At 42.8% G+C, this 15,496-nt stretch overlaps 1 protein-coding gene across 1 annotated transcript in view; it reads right to left on the reverse strand.

The window, feature by feature from the left end:
- GSG1L (GSG1 like) overlaps positions 1-15,496 on the reverse strand; it is a 53,985-nt gene that overhangs the window by 696 nt on the left and 37,793 nt on the right. The window contains exons 5-6 of the mRNA XM_005152512.3: positions 12,264-12,431; positions 6,557-6,624 (exon numbers count right to left, since the gene is read on the reverse strand). Of these exons, the coding sequence (XP_005152569.1) occupies positions 6,557-6,624; positions 12,264-12,431 (236 nt within the window). The remainder of the gene's footprint in view (positions 1-6,556; positions 6,625-12,263; positions 12,432-15,496) is intronic.

Below are 15,496 nucleotides of genomic sequence, written 5' to 3' on the forward strand. Positions count from 1 at the left end.
AGCACAGGCTGACATCAGTGTTCCTGTGGTGACATTGTAGGACATTTCTTTTATATAGCTTAATATGTTAAGGACTTTTCTTCCCCTCCCTCCCCCAAACTCTAGACTGTGTACAGGCAGAGGAGATACCAGTGTTTTTTTCCTATGGCTAAATTTTACTTAGTTTGGCAAGACTGATGGCAGGAGAGGAAGATGTACCTCTGGAGACTGGAATTGTACTGATGGGTATCAAATGCAGCTAGAAATGCCTTGACCTTGAAGGGGAACACAAACATACCCACTGTGCAGATCATGATTCAAGATTTCTAACAGCCAAAGAACATGACAAACTTTTGTAGCAATAGCAGTGACCAACTGAGTCTTCTTGTGCATCTGATATATTTGTATTTCTCTTGTTGTGGAAGACAGCAGAAAATCCTGGTCTGGATGGCATATATGAGTTCCAGTGCATGAAGTCCTGTCCTGTTAGTACCAGTGGCTTAAATTAGCTACATTTTCACTTCTTCAGCTCCTTGCACCTTTCTCAATATTGGATGCAATTAAACACCAGATTTTTAAGGTCCTAAAGAGTACGCCTCACCCCTATTGGCTTTAATAGGGTTAAGGCCTTTGCTAGATCACAGCGTAATTATCAGGTTTAAATAAATTTAGATATTTGCTAATCAAAAAAGTAGACAGTAACAGAGCTACTGCATAAAAACAGAGCCAAAAGAAGCATTAAATGACTTACATAAAAGGCAGGAGAGAAAAGAAGGAACACACAAGTCAGAGGAAGCACCCTTCTCCATAAGTGCCTTGCTTTCCTAAACTGGCTGAACTGGAGTGGGAGACAAAAATTTCCAACGAGATGTAAGGAAAAGCTTTTTCATCCTGAGGGTGTTCAATGGGACAGAGGCCAAGAGATGTATTGGGATCTCCATCCTTAGAGGTATTCAGAAATTAGCTGGACAAGGAACTAAGCATCCTGATTCAGCCTGGTCTAAGTGACATGCTGTGAACAAGAGGCCCTGTCCACCCATGTTATTCTGTGATTCAGTGATTCCACCTAACTTACTTGTCCTCAGTTTCCCTTTCTCCTTTCTGCTTTCTCTGCTTTGAGTTCCACCTCACCATCCTTCTCTTCCATTGAAGCCTCTGGACTGTCCCCTTCCATACTAAGTGTATAGTGCCTGTTGCAGAAGAGTCCCTCATAAATAGTTTTTTAAAGGAAAAATGGCATTACTTGCAGCCCTCTGGCTTGGATGGGTTGCTACCCTTTCATTGCATTAGTTGGAGTCAGTAGTCAGTGGAAGAACAGGCTGTGCAAGCGAGGGTAGCCTGGAGCTGGGCATCTGTGTTGTGTTGCCTTTGTATATTGAGTTGCTGGCTCTCAGTCTCTCTGAGTGCAAGGAATGATGGCTTGTAGCATGCTTGGTCATGCTGTGGAGGTGTTCTGAGAGCTGGAATTTGGCACAGATGAATCTGGTTGTTCATTTATTGCCAGAGACTCAGAAGCCTGGTAAACTTGTGAGGATCAAAAGCCAGAGCTTCTGGTCCAAGGAGAGCATCCCCATGCCCCAGGGAGCAGGCAGAGGGAAGGAGAGCTGTCTGTTGGTGCATAGGTTACTCTGGGCCTGAGAAGAGGAGTGGAAAAGTGGGATCTTCCAGCACAAAGGACACAAAACTGCTGGTTACTTAAATCAGAGTTGAACTGCACTCGTTCCTTAATCTTCACTACAAAATCCCACATACGGGAAATACTTTTTGCTGTAGCAAAGTGTAAGAAACCTACTCTGATGAGCAAAGCCCATTTTAGGGCAACTAAAATAAAAATGCATATTGTAACTTTGTTTTTTTTTTTGTTAAAAATATATGTATTTATCCTCAAATATCTCACAGTGTAAAACTATCCGAACATTAACTGAGCTAATTCCTGCCTACATTCTGGGAGGGGTAATATAATATGCACAGTAACTGAAGGGCTCCTTTGGTGCTTGTACAATCTGAAATATTCCATGTCTTTAGCAGTGTTGGACCCAGTTGGGTTTTTTTGGGTTTTGGTGTTTTTGTGTTTGTTTGTTCTGTGTTTGGCTTTGTTGGTTTGGTTTGTTTTTTTTCATAAATCCAGGATTAGCTGTAGGAGATGGGACATTTATTGAAAGATGCGACTTAAGAGTGACAGAGAACACGTTTCGTAACTAATCTCACTGAAATTTACATAAGATATGTTTCCAATTCACCTGTGCACTGGAGGAAACAGAAAAGTATTCTAAACTAACACTTTATTTTGCTTTCCTTTTCCACCCTCTAATTTTCGGTGTCTGCAGTGCTCAACATGGGACTGTATTTACTTTTATCCTCATGCTGATTGCAGAAGCAGAGGAGCTGGTTGCTTAAGGAGTAATCTGAAGCTTGTAAACGTGAAATGTCAGTCTGGATTTTAGAAGAGGTAAATGACAGAGCTGAGACCAATAACTTTGGACTTCCCTAGTGGACAAGGGGTTGCCTGAAGACAGGAATGAAATTCCCTTTGCTTTCAATATAACAAGGCTGGATCTCAGATCTGTACCCATGATGCTCCATCAGAGGTGATTTTTTCCACCTGTTTCTATGTAGTGAATCACTATAAACTGAATAAATTACAGGAAGAACTGCAAGACCTGGAATTGAAATCAATGCTGACATGAAACAGGAAGGTGATTGCAGCTGTCAGGTACCTCCACAAGGAGAAACCTTGACTCAACTTTGAGCAACACTTCAAATGCATCAAGCCCTTGTTGTCTGCCTTCTTCCAGCCCAGTGCTGCTCAGCATATAAAGCATGTTCCCCGTTGTCAGAGTGACCTTGTCTGCCGTCTGTGCCTTGCCCTCTCCAGCTGAGCTTGTGCAACAGTCTTTGTAGCACTGAATTTGGAGACATTTGAAAGTTGCCTGCAAATACAGCACTACTTTACTTCTGTGGCACTTGCAACCAAGAAAAAACAGTGGATATTCTTTTTTTATGAATCATTTCCACCATGTTTTAAAACTAGAGTTCTTCTGATGAGCTTGTCTGAATAGGAGAAAATGACAACATGCTTTTCAGTGAAGCACTGAGGGGCTGGTTGAATAAATCTTACTGTAGACAGCCAGGGGTGGGAGGATGGTAGAAGAGCTGTGGGATGGACCCAGGGGAAATGCCTGCAGGGTGATGATATGAGAATAAAATTACTTTTCTCAAGGCCTCCTCTTTGTCAGGTGACCCTCCTAAATTGCCCACACTGCCAAAACAGTGACTATATTAGTTTTTAAATGCTGAATTAATTTTGAATATTCTTTCAGTTTTCTACAAGAAAAGCTGGTATCCTGGACCCTGGGTTTATCTGCCTCAAATAGCAACTGAGGCTTTTAGCCACACACTGTAAGAACATGCTGTTTCCTGCTCAGCTCTTGGCTCTTCTGAGCTATCCGTTCCCTTTTGGCTTTGCCATTCTACCTGTTCCTCCTTGTCCTTCATGAAACTCTTCCACTTCTCTTTTGCCTCTCATTCTACATCTATCATCCATACCTCTCCCATCTGTCCTGTGAGTCCCAGGTGCACTGATCTGAGCAGCAAACTCATCATATTAATGCCAAGTGACCAGAAAAGGCTGGAGAAGAGGGTGGAAGTGGCATGGATATAGAGATGTCTGAAATCAGGAGCAATTGCTATCCACAGCCTAATAACAGTGAGCATGTCTTGGTAATAAATAGCTGTGTAACAACAAGACCCTGCTATGAAACTTCACCTTCTCTCATTTTTGTGTAGTGACTGCATAGCCCGTGCATTGGGACGTCCCAGCCCTACACTTCTGAGTGAAAAAGTTGAGACCTCAAAGATCAAAAGTGACAGCCAACAGAGTATTAAGAGTGTTTAGAGCTTTGCAATGGCAATGCTAAACTTGGTATCAACAAAACATGACATGGTATCAGATGTATAGGGGCCAGCACCATATGTTTGCACAGGAAGGCAGCTTGGTGAAAGCAGAGGATGCCAATGTATAGCTAGAACTCCCTGATGCTGTTATTAGCCTATATCAGGCAAGTTTAAACCCTGTTAAAGGAAAATTATAGTTTATTATTGGACATTAAATTGTTTAATATAGAATTATCAGGACTGAATATTGCATTGCCTTGATCAAGACTCCTCTGGAGTCAAGCTTTTGATGAAATGTATAATTTAAGTCCACTTCTCAGAATGAATAGCTTAGTCTCACCAACAGAGGAACGCAAGATCCTGTCCTGGTCCTGAGCTGGCATAAGGCCCTTTGTGCTACTTATGCTCTCACAGTGCTCCTGGGCTAGTTGCAATCCTTTCATATTCTGTCTTCTAAAATCACCTGACCATTTGGTGTTTCTCTTCTATGATTGCTCAGCCTTTTTCTTTTATTTGAAGTTTTTACTGTTTCACTTTACAGCAGCACTCTCTAAAAATCCTTGCCTCTCAACAAGGACTCAATGCCCTGTTTTGTCTTTGTGGAAGGATAGAAAAAATCATGATGTCTCAGGGTGAGTGTATAGTCCTTATATGCTGTTTGGTTCAAATTAAAACAGCCTCAAGGCATTTCTAAGTGAAGGCAGCTGACAAGTCCTCCAGGGAATGCAGGTTGAAGTGAGCAGCAGGAATAACTTCTGGTAATACATCCGCATGTCCTACTGGTAAAGGACCACTTCTGTGTGAAGAGTTCAGAAAGAGCTCAAACGATCTGCTGGCATTTACTCTCCTAGCGAAATTGCAGGTGGTGAGCTGACCAAGCAATGGTGAGGCCTTGGGCTGTCCTAGGTGATGTGCCGCCTTCTTTCACACAAGCAGGCCCCTGGATAATCAAACGGCCAGTGTAACCTTTGTGGCTGCTCTGACTTCATGTCGTTGTCTTGCCATTAACAGTTCTTTGATGGCCAGGAGCCCATTGCGTATGTAATGTGACAAGAAGACTGGGAGTTTATGAAGCTAGAAAGAACATCAAAGAGAAGCCTCTGATCAGGGACAGGACAGTTACGGCCTGATGGGCTAGTTCCAGGAAGCAGACTTCCATTTGAGGGTTGTGAGGCTTTGTGCCATCATGAGCACCTTTAATTAATGTTTTTTCCTCCCTAAGAAACATAAATAATGAAGATTCTGGTGTTTAATCTGGATTCATAAGTAAACTGTGAACTGAGAGCAGAACTTCACTCATGTCACTTTATTTATATTGATCTGATTTCATTACAGTAGGTCACTGATGTGAAGCTGGCACTGATGTAATATTGAAGAATGGCCACTGTTCTTTAACCTGATACTGGACTTGTCATTTGCAGTTGGCTTTTACAGTGCTGTCAGCACGCCTATAGAGGTAAGCTATATGTCCTTTAAATTGAAGTGCTGGGGCAGGGCTGGGCATAGGATCAATAAAGCTTTGTTTCTATTCCTTTGAACACTAAGTGTCAAGAATTGTTATTTGTTCTTTGAAACAAAGACCTTTGGACAGTCTTCATAATGAAATAAGCACATGCGAGCACTAGCCAGTGGCTTGGCAGGTAGGGAACTTTCTTGGGACATATGACCCATATCAATTTTGTACTAAAAAACATTTTCAGGCCTGTGAAAATGAAGGATGTGGATCTACCTGTGGTAACATCCACAACTGACATGACATTTTCAAGGAGCAGGAGTTACCATGTGAGCTGATGACAAACCAAGCTGCAGATCAATTCTAGCACTATCATGCCTGTAGGGAGACCACCTGCAGTGACGTGGGACTGGAGAGCTGTTCCAGCAGGTCTGACGAGGGACTGGGACCCTCAATTATCAGGGTTATGAACACCAAGCTTCCATAAGTACGTGGCTGAGATGTGAATCTCAGCAAGACAGAGGCAGCAAAATGCTATGAGGTTTCCAAATTTTAATAGCGCAGAGACAGCAAGTCACCTTCCCAAGTCTCCCTCCTGCTGAATGAAGAATCACTTGCTTTCTTTGCACGGAAATAGATGCATGAAACTGCACACATCTTTCCTGGAGAGTAAAGGAAAAGTATAGTATTCAGAGCAGGGCAGGAGCCATGCTCCAATACTGCTCCGTACATTGAACCACTGATTCCATAGCTTAAGGTAAGAATTTTTGCAAATGCTGAATAAAAGCATAGCAATTTTCTGAATAAGTGCAAGAAATGGCATTAATTATACTAACATTATTGTCTACCAAATCTGCTTTCAATCACTTTTATATTCAATAGCATGCATCATCATGAATTGGTGATAAATATAGATTAATAAAAGGTAGTGATAATGAAAGTTATACAGGTGTAAATTAGAACATATTTTTAAACTACTATGAAGTCACAGCTTCTTGAGATAACATAAAATTATAGGATATGTGCACATCCTAAATTGAATCCTGGAGAATTTTGTACTGTTCATATGCTAGTTGATTATCATTTGGGCAACACTGTCTGGGAAAGTTACAAAAACCTCAATTTCTGTAGCTTCCTACAGCAAACCTTATTCTTAACCCCAAGGAGCCAGTGTGGGGATGGTACAAGCCATTGTGTATCGTTGGACATATCCAAGCCATGGTCACTTACTATTTGGGGAGCAGCTATGGAGGCACTGTAACCTCAGGTCCCCAGCCTCAGCCCTCTCCTCCTCAGTCCTGGAAAAGAGAATATAGAAGTAGCACCTTTAACAGAAACGAAAGCTGCTCCCAAATGTACAGAAATGGAAGGGTGGAAGGGTCAAAATCAGTAAGAGTACAACATACCTGGGCTCCTCCATCTATAGCCAGCCAGGCCCATTATGGAGATTGTAATGGTCTCACAAAGGACTCTGTTTCATTGGCTTTGCCCCTCTCAGAGGAAAGCTCATGTAAAGAGACCATGGGGAATAGAAATGAGGGGCTCAGGGCTGTGGCTTTCCCACTCTTTTACTCTTCAGGATGAATCTAAACATCAGGAACTAACAGCATTGTACAATACGTGTGTGTTGGAAGTGTGTATGTTGCTAGTGCTACACCATTTAAGTGCCAGGCCATGTAATTTTCCAGAAGTAACAGCTCTGCAGATAAACCTTCCTGTGTTGTCGAATAAATCCAAGGCAGAATGTTACACTTATCCCTGTGTGCTAACGAAACGCAAATAGTCAGATTGGAAATTCTCATTGATGTTCATATGAAAAGATACTGACTCTGTAAATGGGAGGTATGGTAGGTCAGTAGCTTAAAACCTGTTTAGATATCTAGGTGACCAAGGAGGAAATCAGAGCAAAAGGTTGGCATGTCTTTGGAGTGCATTGATATGATCTGCACAACAGATATCAGTACAATGGAGGTAGAGAAAGCAAGCTGTGAGTAACATACAGCACAGAAATGAAAAATAGCAGATGTGAATGATGATCCAAAAAGTTCTAATTCTCATAGTCTTGGGAATAGTCCTGATTTATTCTTTCTGCAATAGCTCTGGTCCTGCCGTCTGTTTCAAACTGCTCCTAGCACTTGAAAATTACATCTTTTATCCCTGCAGAGACATTTTGTCTGCACGGGTGTCAATGGCAGTTTGAACACAGTTCATTCTAGAATTTCACCAGTAGCATCTGCTTGATGTTGGGTTGGTTTTGCAGATCAGAGTAAGGGCTCAGTCAGCAAGAAAAATGTTGTGAAATCAGCTGCAAAGCCACAATGGGTGTTGATGGACAGCTGCAAGTTGGCAAGTGCTGTGCTATGGATGAGTGAACAGTGGAAGGCTGATTCTTCCAGATTTACTTGCTAAATTTATATGTTGGTTTAACAGCACCTGATAAGTGAGATTTACTTCACAGTTACCAAAAGGCTGCATATTAGACTGGAGACAGGGCTTTGCTGATCTCTTGGGTCCCCTCTCCCACTGGTACCAGGGTGGGCTAACCTCCTTATCCCTGTCTGTAGGGCCTTTAGTTCCAATGCGATTCAACATTCCTTGCCTCAGACAGCTTGACCAAGCACGGGCATATTTCCAAAAGCTGCTACTCTTTCTTCTCTTGTCAATAACAAAAGAGAGCAGTGGGTAATTCAAGTTTTCTTGTATCACTTCACTAACTGTTTATTCCTTGCTCAAGGCAGTGACTTGCTCTCCACAAGTTCACCTGGATTTGCTTTCCACCCTTTCATCCTCTCTATCCCTGATCCCAGGCTTCAGTCCTTATGTACTCTTACCCAAGCCTCTATGTTCCACTCCTCCAGATCTTCCTTCCCATAGCTACAACCATAGTTTATCAAACTATATAGAGAGAACAAAGAATCCCTGTCCCTTTGACTTATCTGGAAGGATCCTCAGAGCAAAGGAAACAGAAAAGTGTGTGGAGGGTTCCTCCACTGCTAGCTGGGGTAAACTGTAAACAATGAGCCATGCTCTAGGTTATATGGGGCAAGAGTATTCATAGGAAACACAGAAGAAAGAGAAACTGAGAGGGAAGGAAGATAGGTACCTATTATGAACTGACACTTAATAAAGTGAAAAAATAAAAAAGATGAGCAAAAAATATAGCCAAAGAGTTGGTCAAAAGCAAAACCGGAGAAAAAGGGAGGACAATCGATAATAGGACAAAGATTGAAAGCTGACATGTTACAGACAATTCTACTGCTAATTTTATAGAACACTTAGTACATGAATAATACCTCCAAGCCTGTATCATTGACCTGTTCTACTGAAGGCTTACTCTGAGGGCTATCATATCTTTTATATCTGAAGAGCTATAATTTTTTGATTTTATGGTGTGAACTACAGAATCTGTGTTGTCTGGACTCTTCAAAGTATCTCATGTCTGGGAAGGAAATAGTTGTTGAATAACACCATGACTCTTTGATTTACCAGCAGCTCTTTAAATGTTTTCCCAGTGATGGAAACAGAAAGATGCTTAGTTGTTGAGAGGCAAAGTCTGTGTCTTTGCAGTTGCAGGCAGTCAGAGAATTTAACTGTCTCTATATAAGCTGTGTGGACTTAGGGATGGGTAACTATGCACTGCTTAAGGCGGAGTCAAACCAGGCAGTGGAGCAGCATTTGGGGTGTACACATGCATTCATGTAGTTTTAAAGGTCTTTCCTATGTTATTGACAGCTGAGGCAGTTAGGATGTGGAGATGGAAGTTAAAAAAGCAGCAGTACTACAGGCTGTGCAAGGCTGACATACAAGGGAAGGGGATGGGGTGAGCTGGTAGAGAAGTGTGTGTGTGGGGGGGGGGTTGTCAGGACAGCAAGCTGTGCATTGATGTGGCTTCTCTGCTGCACCCCCTGCACTGGGTGGTGAACATGGTATATATGCACTTGTTGAACTGGGAACTCTCAAGGGAGCATTTCAGCTCTTTCATCTAATGTGTCCCTTGTTACATGCAATTCCACGTGATTAAAATTAAGTGAAGTAAAATGATACAATGTTTGAGAAAGTACTTGCAAGGTTAGCAGTATATTACTGTCAGTATTTTGCATAAAGCAGATTTCTTCTCTGGGAGCAGGGGCCTGGAGAAGAATATTCCAACAAAAAACTTTTATCAGGCAAAACGGGTCTAATGCTTTTCTTCCCTGTCACCTGGAAGTTAAACTGCAGCTGTTGGGAATAATGATAAAGCTCTAGCTTTCACTAGAAATATATTGATCTAAGAAAGCTGCCTATTGCACAAAGTTTATTCAACACAGAGGCTAGATGTGTGTGTACAGTGGGTGCTGGATGTGTGCTGAGGCAAAGAAACATGCAAAGAGAGTCCTGATATGTACAAAGTAACTGGAAGGAAGGCAGGCTGGAGGGTTTTATTTATGAGATATGAAAAGGAACACGGAGGTGTAGGAGTAGGAGGGAATGTTAAGTATCCCAGGGTATATGCACAGGAAGGAAAAAAAAAATTAAGTTATTTTCTGTTTGTGCTAAGAAGTTCAGAGCTCAGGGAAGTTGTGTGCTTGCTGGGACTGCTGGCACCCACAGCATGTAGCAACACTGTGTTGATAACTAATGACCCCTGGAGCCCCCAGTCTCAGCGTATCCTCAGGTCACAGCAGTGAAGCCAATCATGAATGCACTAAATGAAAGAAAAAAACAAAGAAAGGATGTAATGCTGCACAGCTTTAAATCTCTGGAATGATCCCATGGTAACACTGACTCTGGGCTTCTTATTATGTATTCAGATACAACAATTAAAATAATCTGATATAAAAAAAGAAAGTCATAATCATGAAGTTTGGGAACACCACATGCTTGAGCTGTGTTTGCCAAGTGCATGTGGAGGGGCTTGGAGGATGTGACCAACAAATGAACTGTTCACACACATTCAAAATGAGGAAAGAAACTGAAAGGACAGAACAAAATATGCAGTCTGATCATAAAGCAAGTGGTAGAGACAAAGCACTGCCTCTGTATACTGGTCAAGGTGGCTCTAACCAGTATAAAGGAACAGGCTGTCCTATACGCACATTGCTTATTATGGAGCTTGTTTTGAATAATACATATAAAATAAGGATTAAAACCCTATTAGTTTGTGCTGGCCAAGGTGGGACTTCTCACTTGCCTTGGGCATATGTGTGTTAAACACCCTGCTAGCTGCCTAGGTAAGTTCAAACCTTACTTCCAAGAGACTTGAAAAAGCCTTGATACTGCATTTGGCCTGTTGTCATTCTTTGAAGCCCTTCACCTGTTAATCTAGTGTATTGGGTTGAAGGTCTCTGAGATGACCAGTCCAACATGGATTTGACTGTGTGTTGTGTGGTGCTGATTTACATGTATGTAGAAATGGGGCATGTGTAATACAGTGAGTGCAAGAGGAATCAAAATAAAACCAGATGATACCTGTGTGAGATAAAGAGGATTACTGTCCTCACTGCTATTAATGTTTTTTGCTATTTATTGTTCCAGTACTTTATCAATTTTTCTTAGCATTTCCCAATATAACTCAACATACTGTTGCTTACAGTTCTGCCTGTCTCTCATCTGCAATTCTCACTTCAGTAATGCGGTCGTCTGTTTTCCCTCACTGAGTGTTGATTTCTCTTGCTGACCACTTCCTCTTCACTGTTTGGGTTTTTTCTCACATACAGAATTTTTTAAAATTCACTGTCATCTCTAAATGCAAAATTAGGAAAATCATGGTTGTTTGAATAATTTCTCTCATCCTTCCAGATTGTCTGAAAGATAGAGTGAAAACTTGGAAATTGGACTGCAACAACAGTCTATTAGTTAAGGCTGGGTAACCAAAGCAAAATATAAGCATGGAAGTTCTCTAGTTCTTCCTGCTCAGGAGAGCTCCTCATTTTGCTACTGAAATGTCTGATCATTTCAAATCTTCTGTCTCCTTAGTGCTTCCCAACCATTCTCTTCCACCACTGAAAAACTGCCAAATTGGTCAGAAGAATAGGAATTAATCCTCATTATGTTTTCTGTTCCCAAAATACCTTTACATTACTTCCAACAGTAGGCTTTAGGTGAACATTCTCTGTACTTATCAGGTCCTTGTTCTGTGAAGGTACCCCTATGGAGTCCATCACACCTTCCTGGCTGTGTGAGGTCAATATTTGTGTGTATTCACATTCTGCAATTTTAAGCAAATCCTTAACCATCTTATGGAAGAATGAAGGCATCAAGTATCCCAGTGCAGCCACATGGGCCAACCAAGAGTGCATGGGGCCAGCAGTGTGGGTGGGCAATGTGCTGTGACAGGCAGAGTAAAGGAGTGTCTCTGGACCTTTGGGACTCAGACAGGACTTAGAGATCATCTAAGACCCTGGTAGCAGTGTGTGTGGCACTGTGTGGGTATAAAGCATGGTGTATATTTGTGTGGAGGAGTTCAGGAGGATGGGTTGTGTGGAAGACTAAGATGGGTTGTGGGCATGTGACTATGGAAGATGGCAACATCAAAGTGACCAAGTGGTGGCTGGAAAATGTCTTGGCAGCTGTCTGGATTACTGGGAGGTTACACATGCTGAGAAAGGATAGCTATAACACTTGTTATATCCCCACAGTTTTACCTTTCCAGAGAGGGAAAATTAGCTTGCATTAGCAGTATAGCTTCTTATGAATTCCTATGAATCAGATGCATACTGTAAGGACTTGTCAGTCTTGTGTTTTAATGAGTATGTAAGAAAAGGCAGGCACTGGGACATCACAAGATTTAAGAAAAAACAAACCAAGGAGGATACTTTGTGTTTGTCTTTAGCACACATCTTCTCCAAGTAACCCAGAGGCTTCACCCACATGTGCCAGGATGGGTGAGAGCTTGGATTTTCTGAGACTAGCAGAGTCCATGAAAACCTCCACTGATTGAGCAACTGACTGCACTGACCTTTCTCTGAAGTACTTGATGGCTTCCTGGTCTAGGAAGTTCTGCTCTTCTCGAAAGCCCTGCTCAAAGATTTTGCGCTTGTGTCTGAACTCAATGACAGTCTTAGTGTAAGAGTTCAAGGTAGTAACGGAGGCCGCCATGCAGCAGGTGAAAGAGCCCCATGCCAGACTGTGAAGAGAGAAACCAGCAAACAGAGCTGGGTTAAGACAGCAGCTCATGGTATATTTCTGACACCAAGAGACACATATACACAGGATGCTACTAGGCAGGTAAGTCAGTGGTGACAAACCCGTTCTTCTCATCTTACCTCAAAGGACCTGTGGCAGGTGCTCAGGCATGCAGGAAGGATGCTGGGTCAGGGGCTGGGCACAGTTTTCATCCCATAGAGAACTGTGTGACAGAGTGCTAACATGAATACTTGCTGCACTCTGACAGAAGAGTTCAGAGCTTCTTGATTTCCCTTTGAAATGTTTCAGAGTCTCACAGACAAATGCTAAAATCTATAGACCAGTAATGAACTCCTGGAAGGAGTAATGCCCCAGACAGCACATCTTTTGGACCAGCACAAGCTCTCCAGCATCCATGGGAGATTGACTCAGCACAACACTACTGCAGGGATGGTTTTTGTTACATTTTTTATGCCTTCATCACACTACTGTATTTCCTTCTTTCCTGGCTCATGGACATTTCTAGCATTCCTGGCTTGTATCTGGCCTCTGAAAGCCTGACTACAATAGAAGACAACACTTCCATTTTGTCCAGAGATCCAATCTTGGTCAGCCAGTGGCGGGATACCTGCAAGTACCAACCAGGAGCACAGGGAGACAAAGGGAGAAAGAAAGTGGAGATAAAAACGTGACTGCCTCAGTGCCAGGCTGGAACAGCAAGTGTTGTGGGTGTCCTGGCAAGGAGAGCTCAGCTGGGAGCTGCTCTGCCCCCTGCTTGTGAACTAGGCTTCCTCTGAGTGCCTTCTGCCCTCCCTGCACATCTCCCCTCCAGCCTTTACCTCACTGACATCAAGTTCAGATGTGGCTGGGGGTGGGGGGTAGTTAGGAGGGTGGTGGTGGGGGTGGAACTCATGGCCCCGAGAAGTTTAGATGCTATTTGAGCATGAAATGGGGCTACAGAAAAGGCACTGAATTACTTATTTTGTCTGCAGAACTTACCTGCCTTCAGGCTTGTCCTGACTACATTAAGCTCATCAGCTCCAGCCACATATAGTTTGCAGTGGCTTCCTAACTAATTTGGATTAACTTCAGCATCTGTGTCAGCTACACACTTTATTTGCTCCTTGCTTTCACCTGTTTTATAACCAAACTGAACATTGATATAAATTATGCAGAATGGAAAGCATATAGCCACAGCAGCATTATCTTATAAATACGCATTATCAACAGAGCCCTCAGCATGAGCTGTTTTCCCGTTTTGCACAGGTTCTGCAGACAAGGAAACAATCTCTCATTTCAAATTAGGCAAAACTTGAAAAAGAACACACATTCATGAACCAAAAAATCTGGGGGAAAAAAATGGTCCAAGTAAACAGAAATGGCACATCTCAGTGATTTCAAAATTGAGTGCATAACAAGTCCTCTAGGGACTCCCATGGCAATGACGTGCGTGGAGGCAGCCCTTTCCTAGTAATTTTGGAACCTGTTTGCCAGATGCAACCAAATGAGAAGGAACCCTGGGGTGATGAAATTTCTTTAGGATTTCCACAGTTGGGTGGAGATGTGGAAAGAAAACTCGTGCTATATGTGAGTATCCAGGCACAGGGAAGCCTGGCAAGTGCCTTCATCCTACACAGAATGTGTGGAAAAGCTCCAACAGCTCCAAACGTTTCCAGCTGGGCTCCTAAACAATATCAAGGAAGAAGCCAGCTGAAACCACATGCTTCACTGTGCCTGGTTGGTGCGTGGGGAATGACATATAGAGAAAAGATTCTCTTGAAAGTCTCTGATAATTTCTAATCACTGACTCAGAAATGCTGAAAGGTTTAGGAGAAGGAAATACAGAATGAAGACCCTCAGTGTGACCTCAGGTCTGGCGTTTGGTATATCATAATAATAAGACAGTTACCATTGATATGTTTTAGTTTTTAAGGACTTTAGTTAAATATTATTTGTTTTTAAGTGTAAAGAGTGGTTCTCCTACCTGTAAGAGTTACATCCAACCTTAGGTGAAGACCTGTTTAACAGCAATACCAGCTGTGTCCCAGGTGTGATGGGGCTGTACCTATTGTGCCTCTGGTAGCTGAGCTCAGGATTGTGCTCTCAAGTTCCTCTGCGGCTCAAACATCTCAGGTTTGAGTATTTGTTTCCTTCCTAGGAAGGCTGAGTGTGAACATCTGTAGCTCCTCAGAGCCACTGAAACCCCTGCCCCTGCCCCACTCCTGGCTTGTGCCAGAGCACAGACCAACCTCCAGGCTTTGACAATGGCTTGGGAACGCAGTAAGATAACAGGTGCATTTTCAACCCTGGGACATCTGAGCAGATCAGAAGCAGCCCTTCCTCATTTTGAGGAGAGGGATTTTTATCATTCATTTTCTATAGAGAGGAACTAGAGTCACAAAAAAAGGAAGTTTCCTCATTGGAACTTAGGAAACAAATGGCAGTCTGGATCTCCATTCATGCTGTTTACCTCTTGGCCATGTGGAGAACGTTTCCTAGCCCCATTTTTCAGTGTTACAACTCCCTGTGCTCTGACAGGTTGTCTGGTGGGATGCTGCAGTGTTACTTTTAGAGAAGGTGGTAAATAATGCTGATGTTTGCACTGCTGGTTCAAGGGTATTTAAGGCTCATGCTTCAGGCCATTACCTGACCCCAGATGAAACAGAAGGAAATTCCTACATGTGCAGAGCTTCCAAACTCCACCAAGTTTTGTGGGCATTTGTTATTAACCCTAGTTAAAGAAGATATTCAAGCCTGGGTGATGCCAGGGGAGGCTATACCTCTCTTGTCTATTCAGCAGGGGCGATTCAGTGTTAGCTGGAAGGAAACTAATGTTTTTGCTGAATTTGACTTTCAGACTTTCCTTTGCTAGGTCTGTTACCAGTCATTGGCATGGCGTGAGCAGCTCCATGGCCTTCCTCAGGCTGCTGAGCACCACTGCAGGTTGAAAATGCTGCTGCTGTTCACACCTGTCCCAGGGGAGATGTGCCTGAGCTGAGGTTTGCACCTTGCCCAGCATCCTGCATAGGTAAGCATGTTTCCTTGGGAGGTATTAGGGGAGGGAGA

Source organism: Melopsittacus undulatus, chromosome 8, assembly GCF_012275295.1.
Source record: "Melopsittacus undulatus isolate bMelUnd1 chromosome 8, bMelUnd1.mat.Z, whole genome shotgun sequence".
In the NCBI taxonomy this organism is placed as follows: Eukaryota; Metazoa; Chordata; class Aves; order Psittaciformes; family Psittaculidae; genus Melopsittacus; species Melopsittacus undulatus.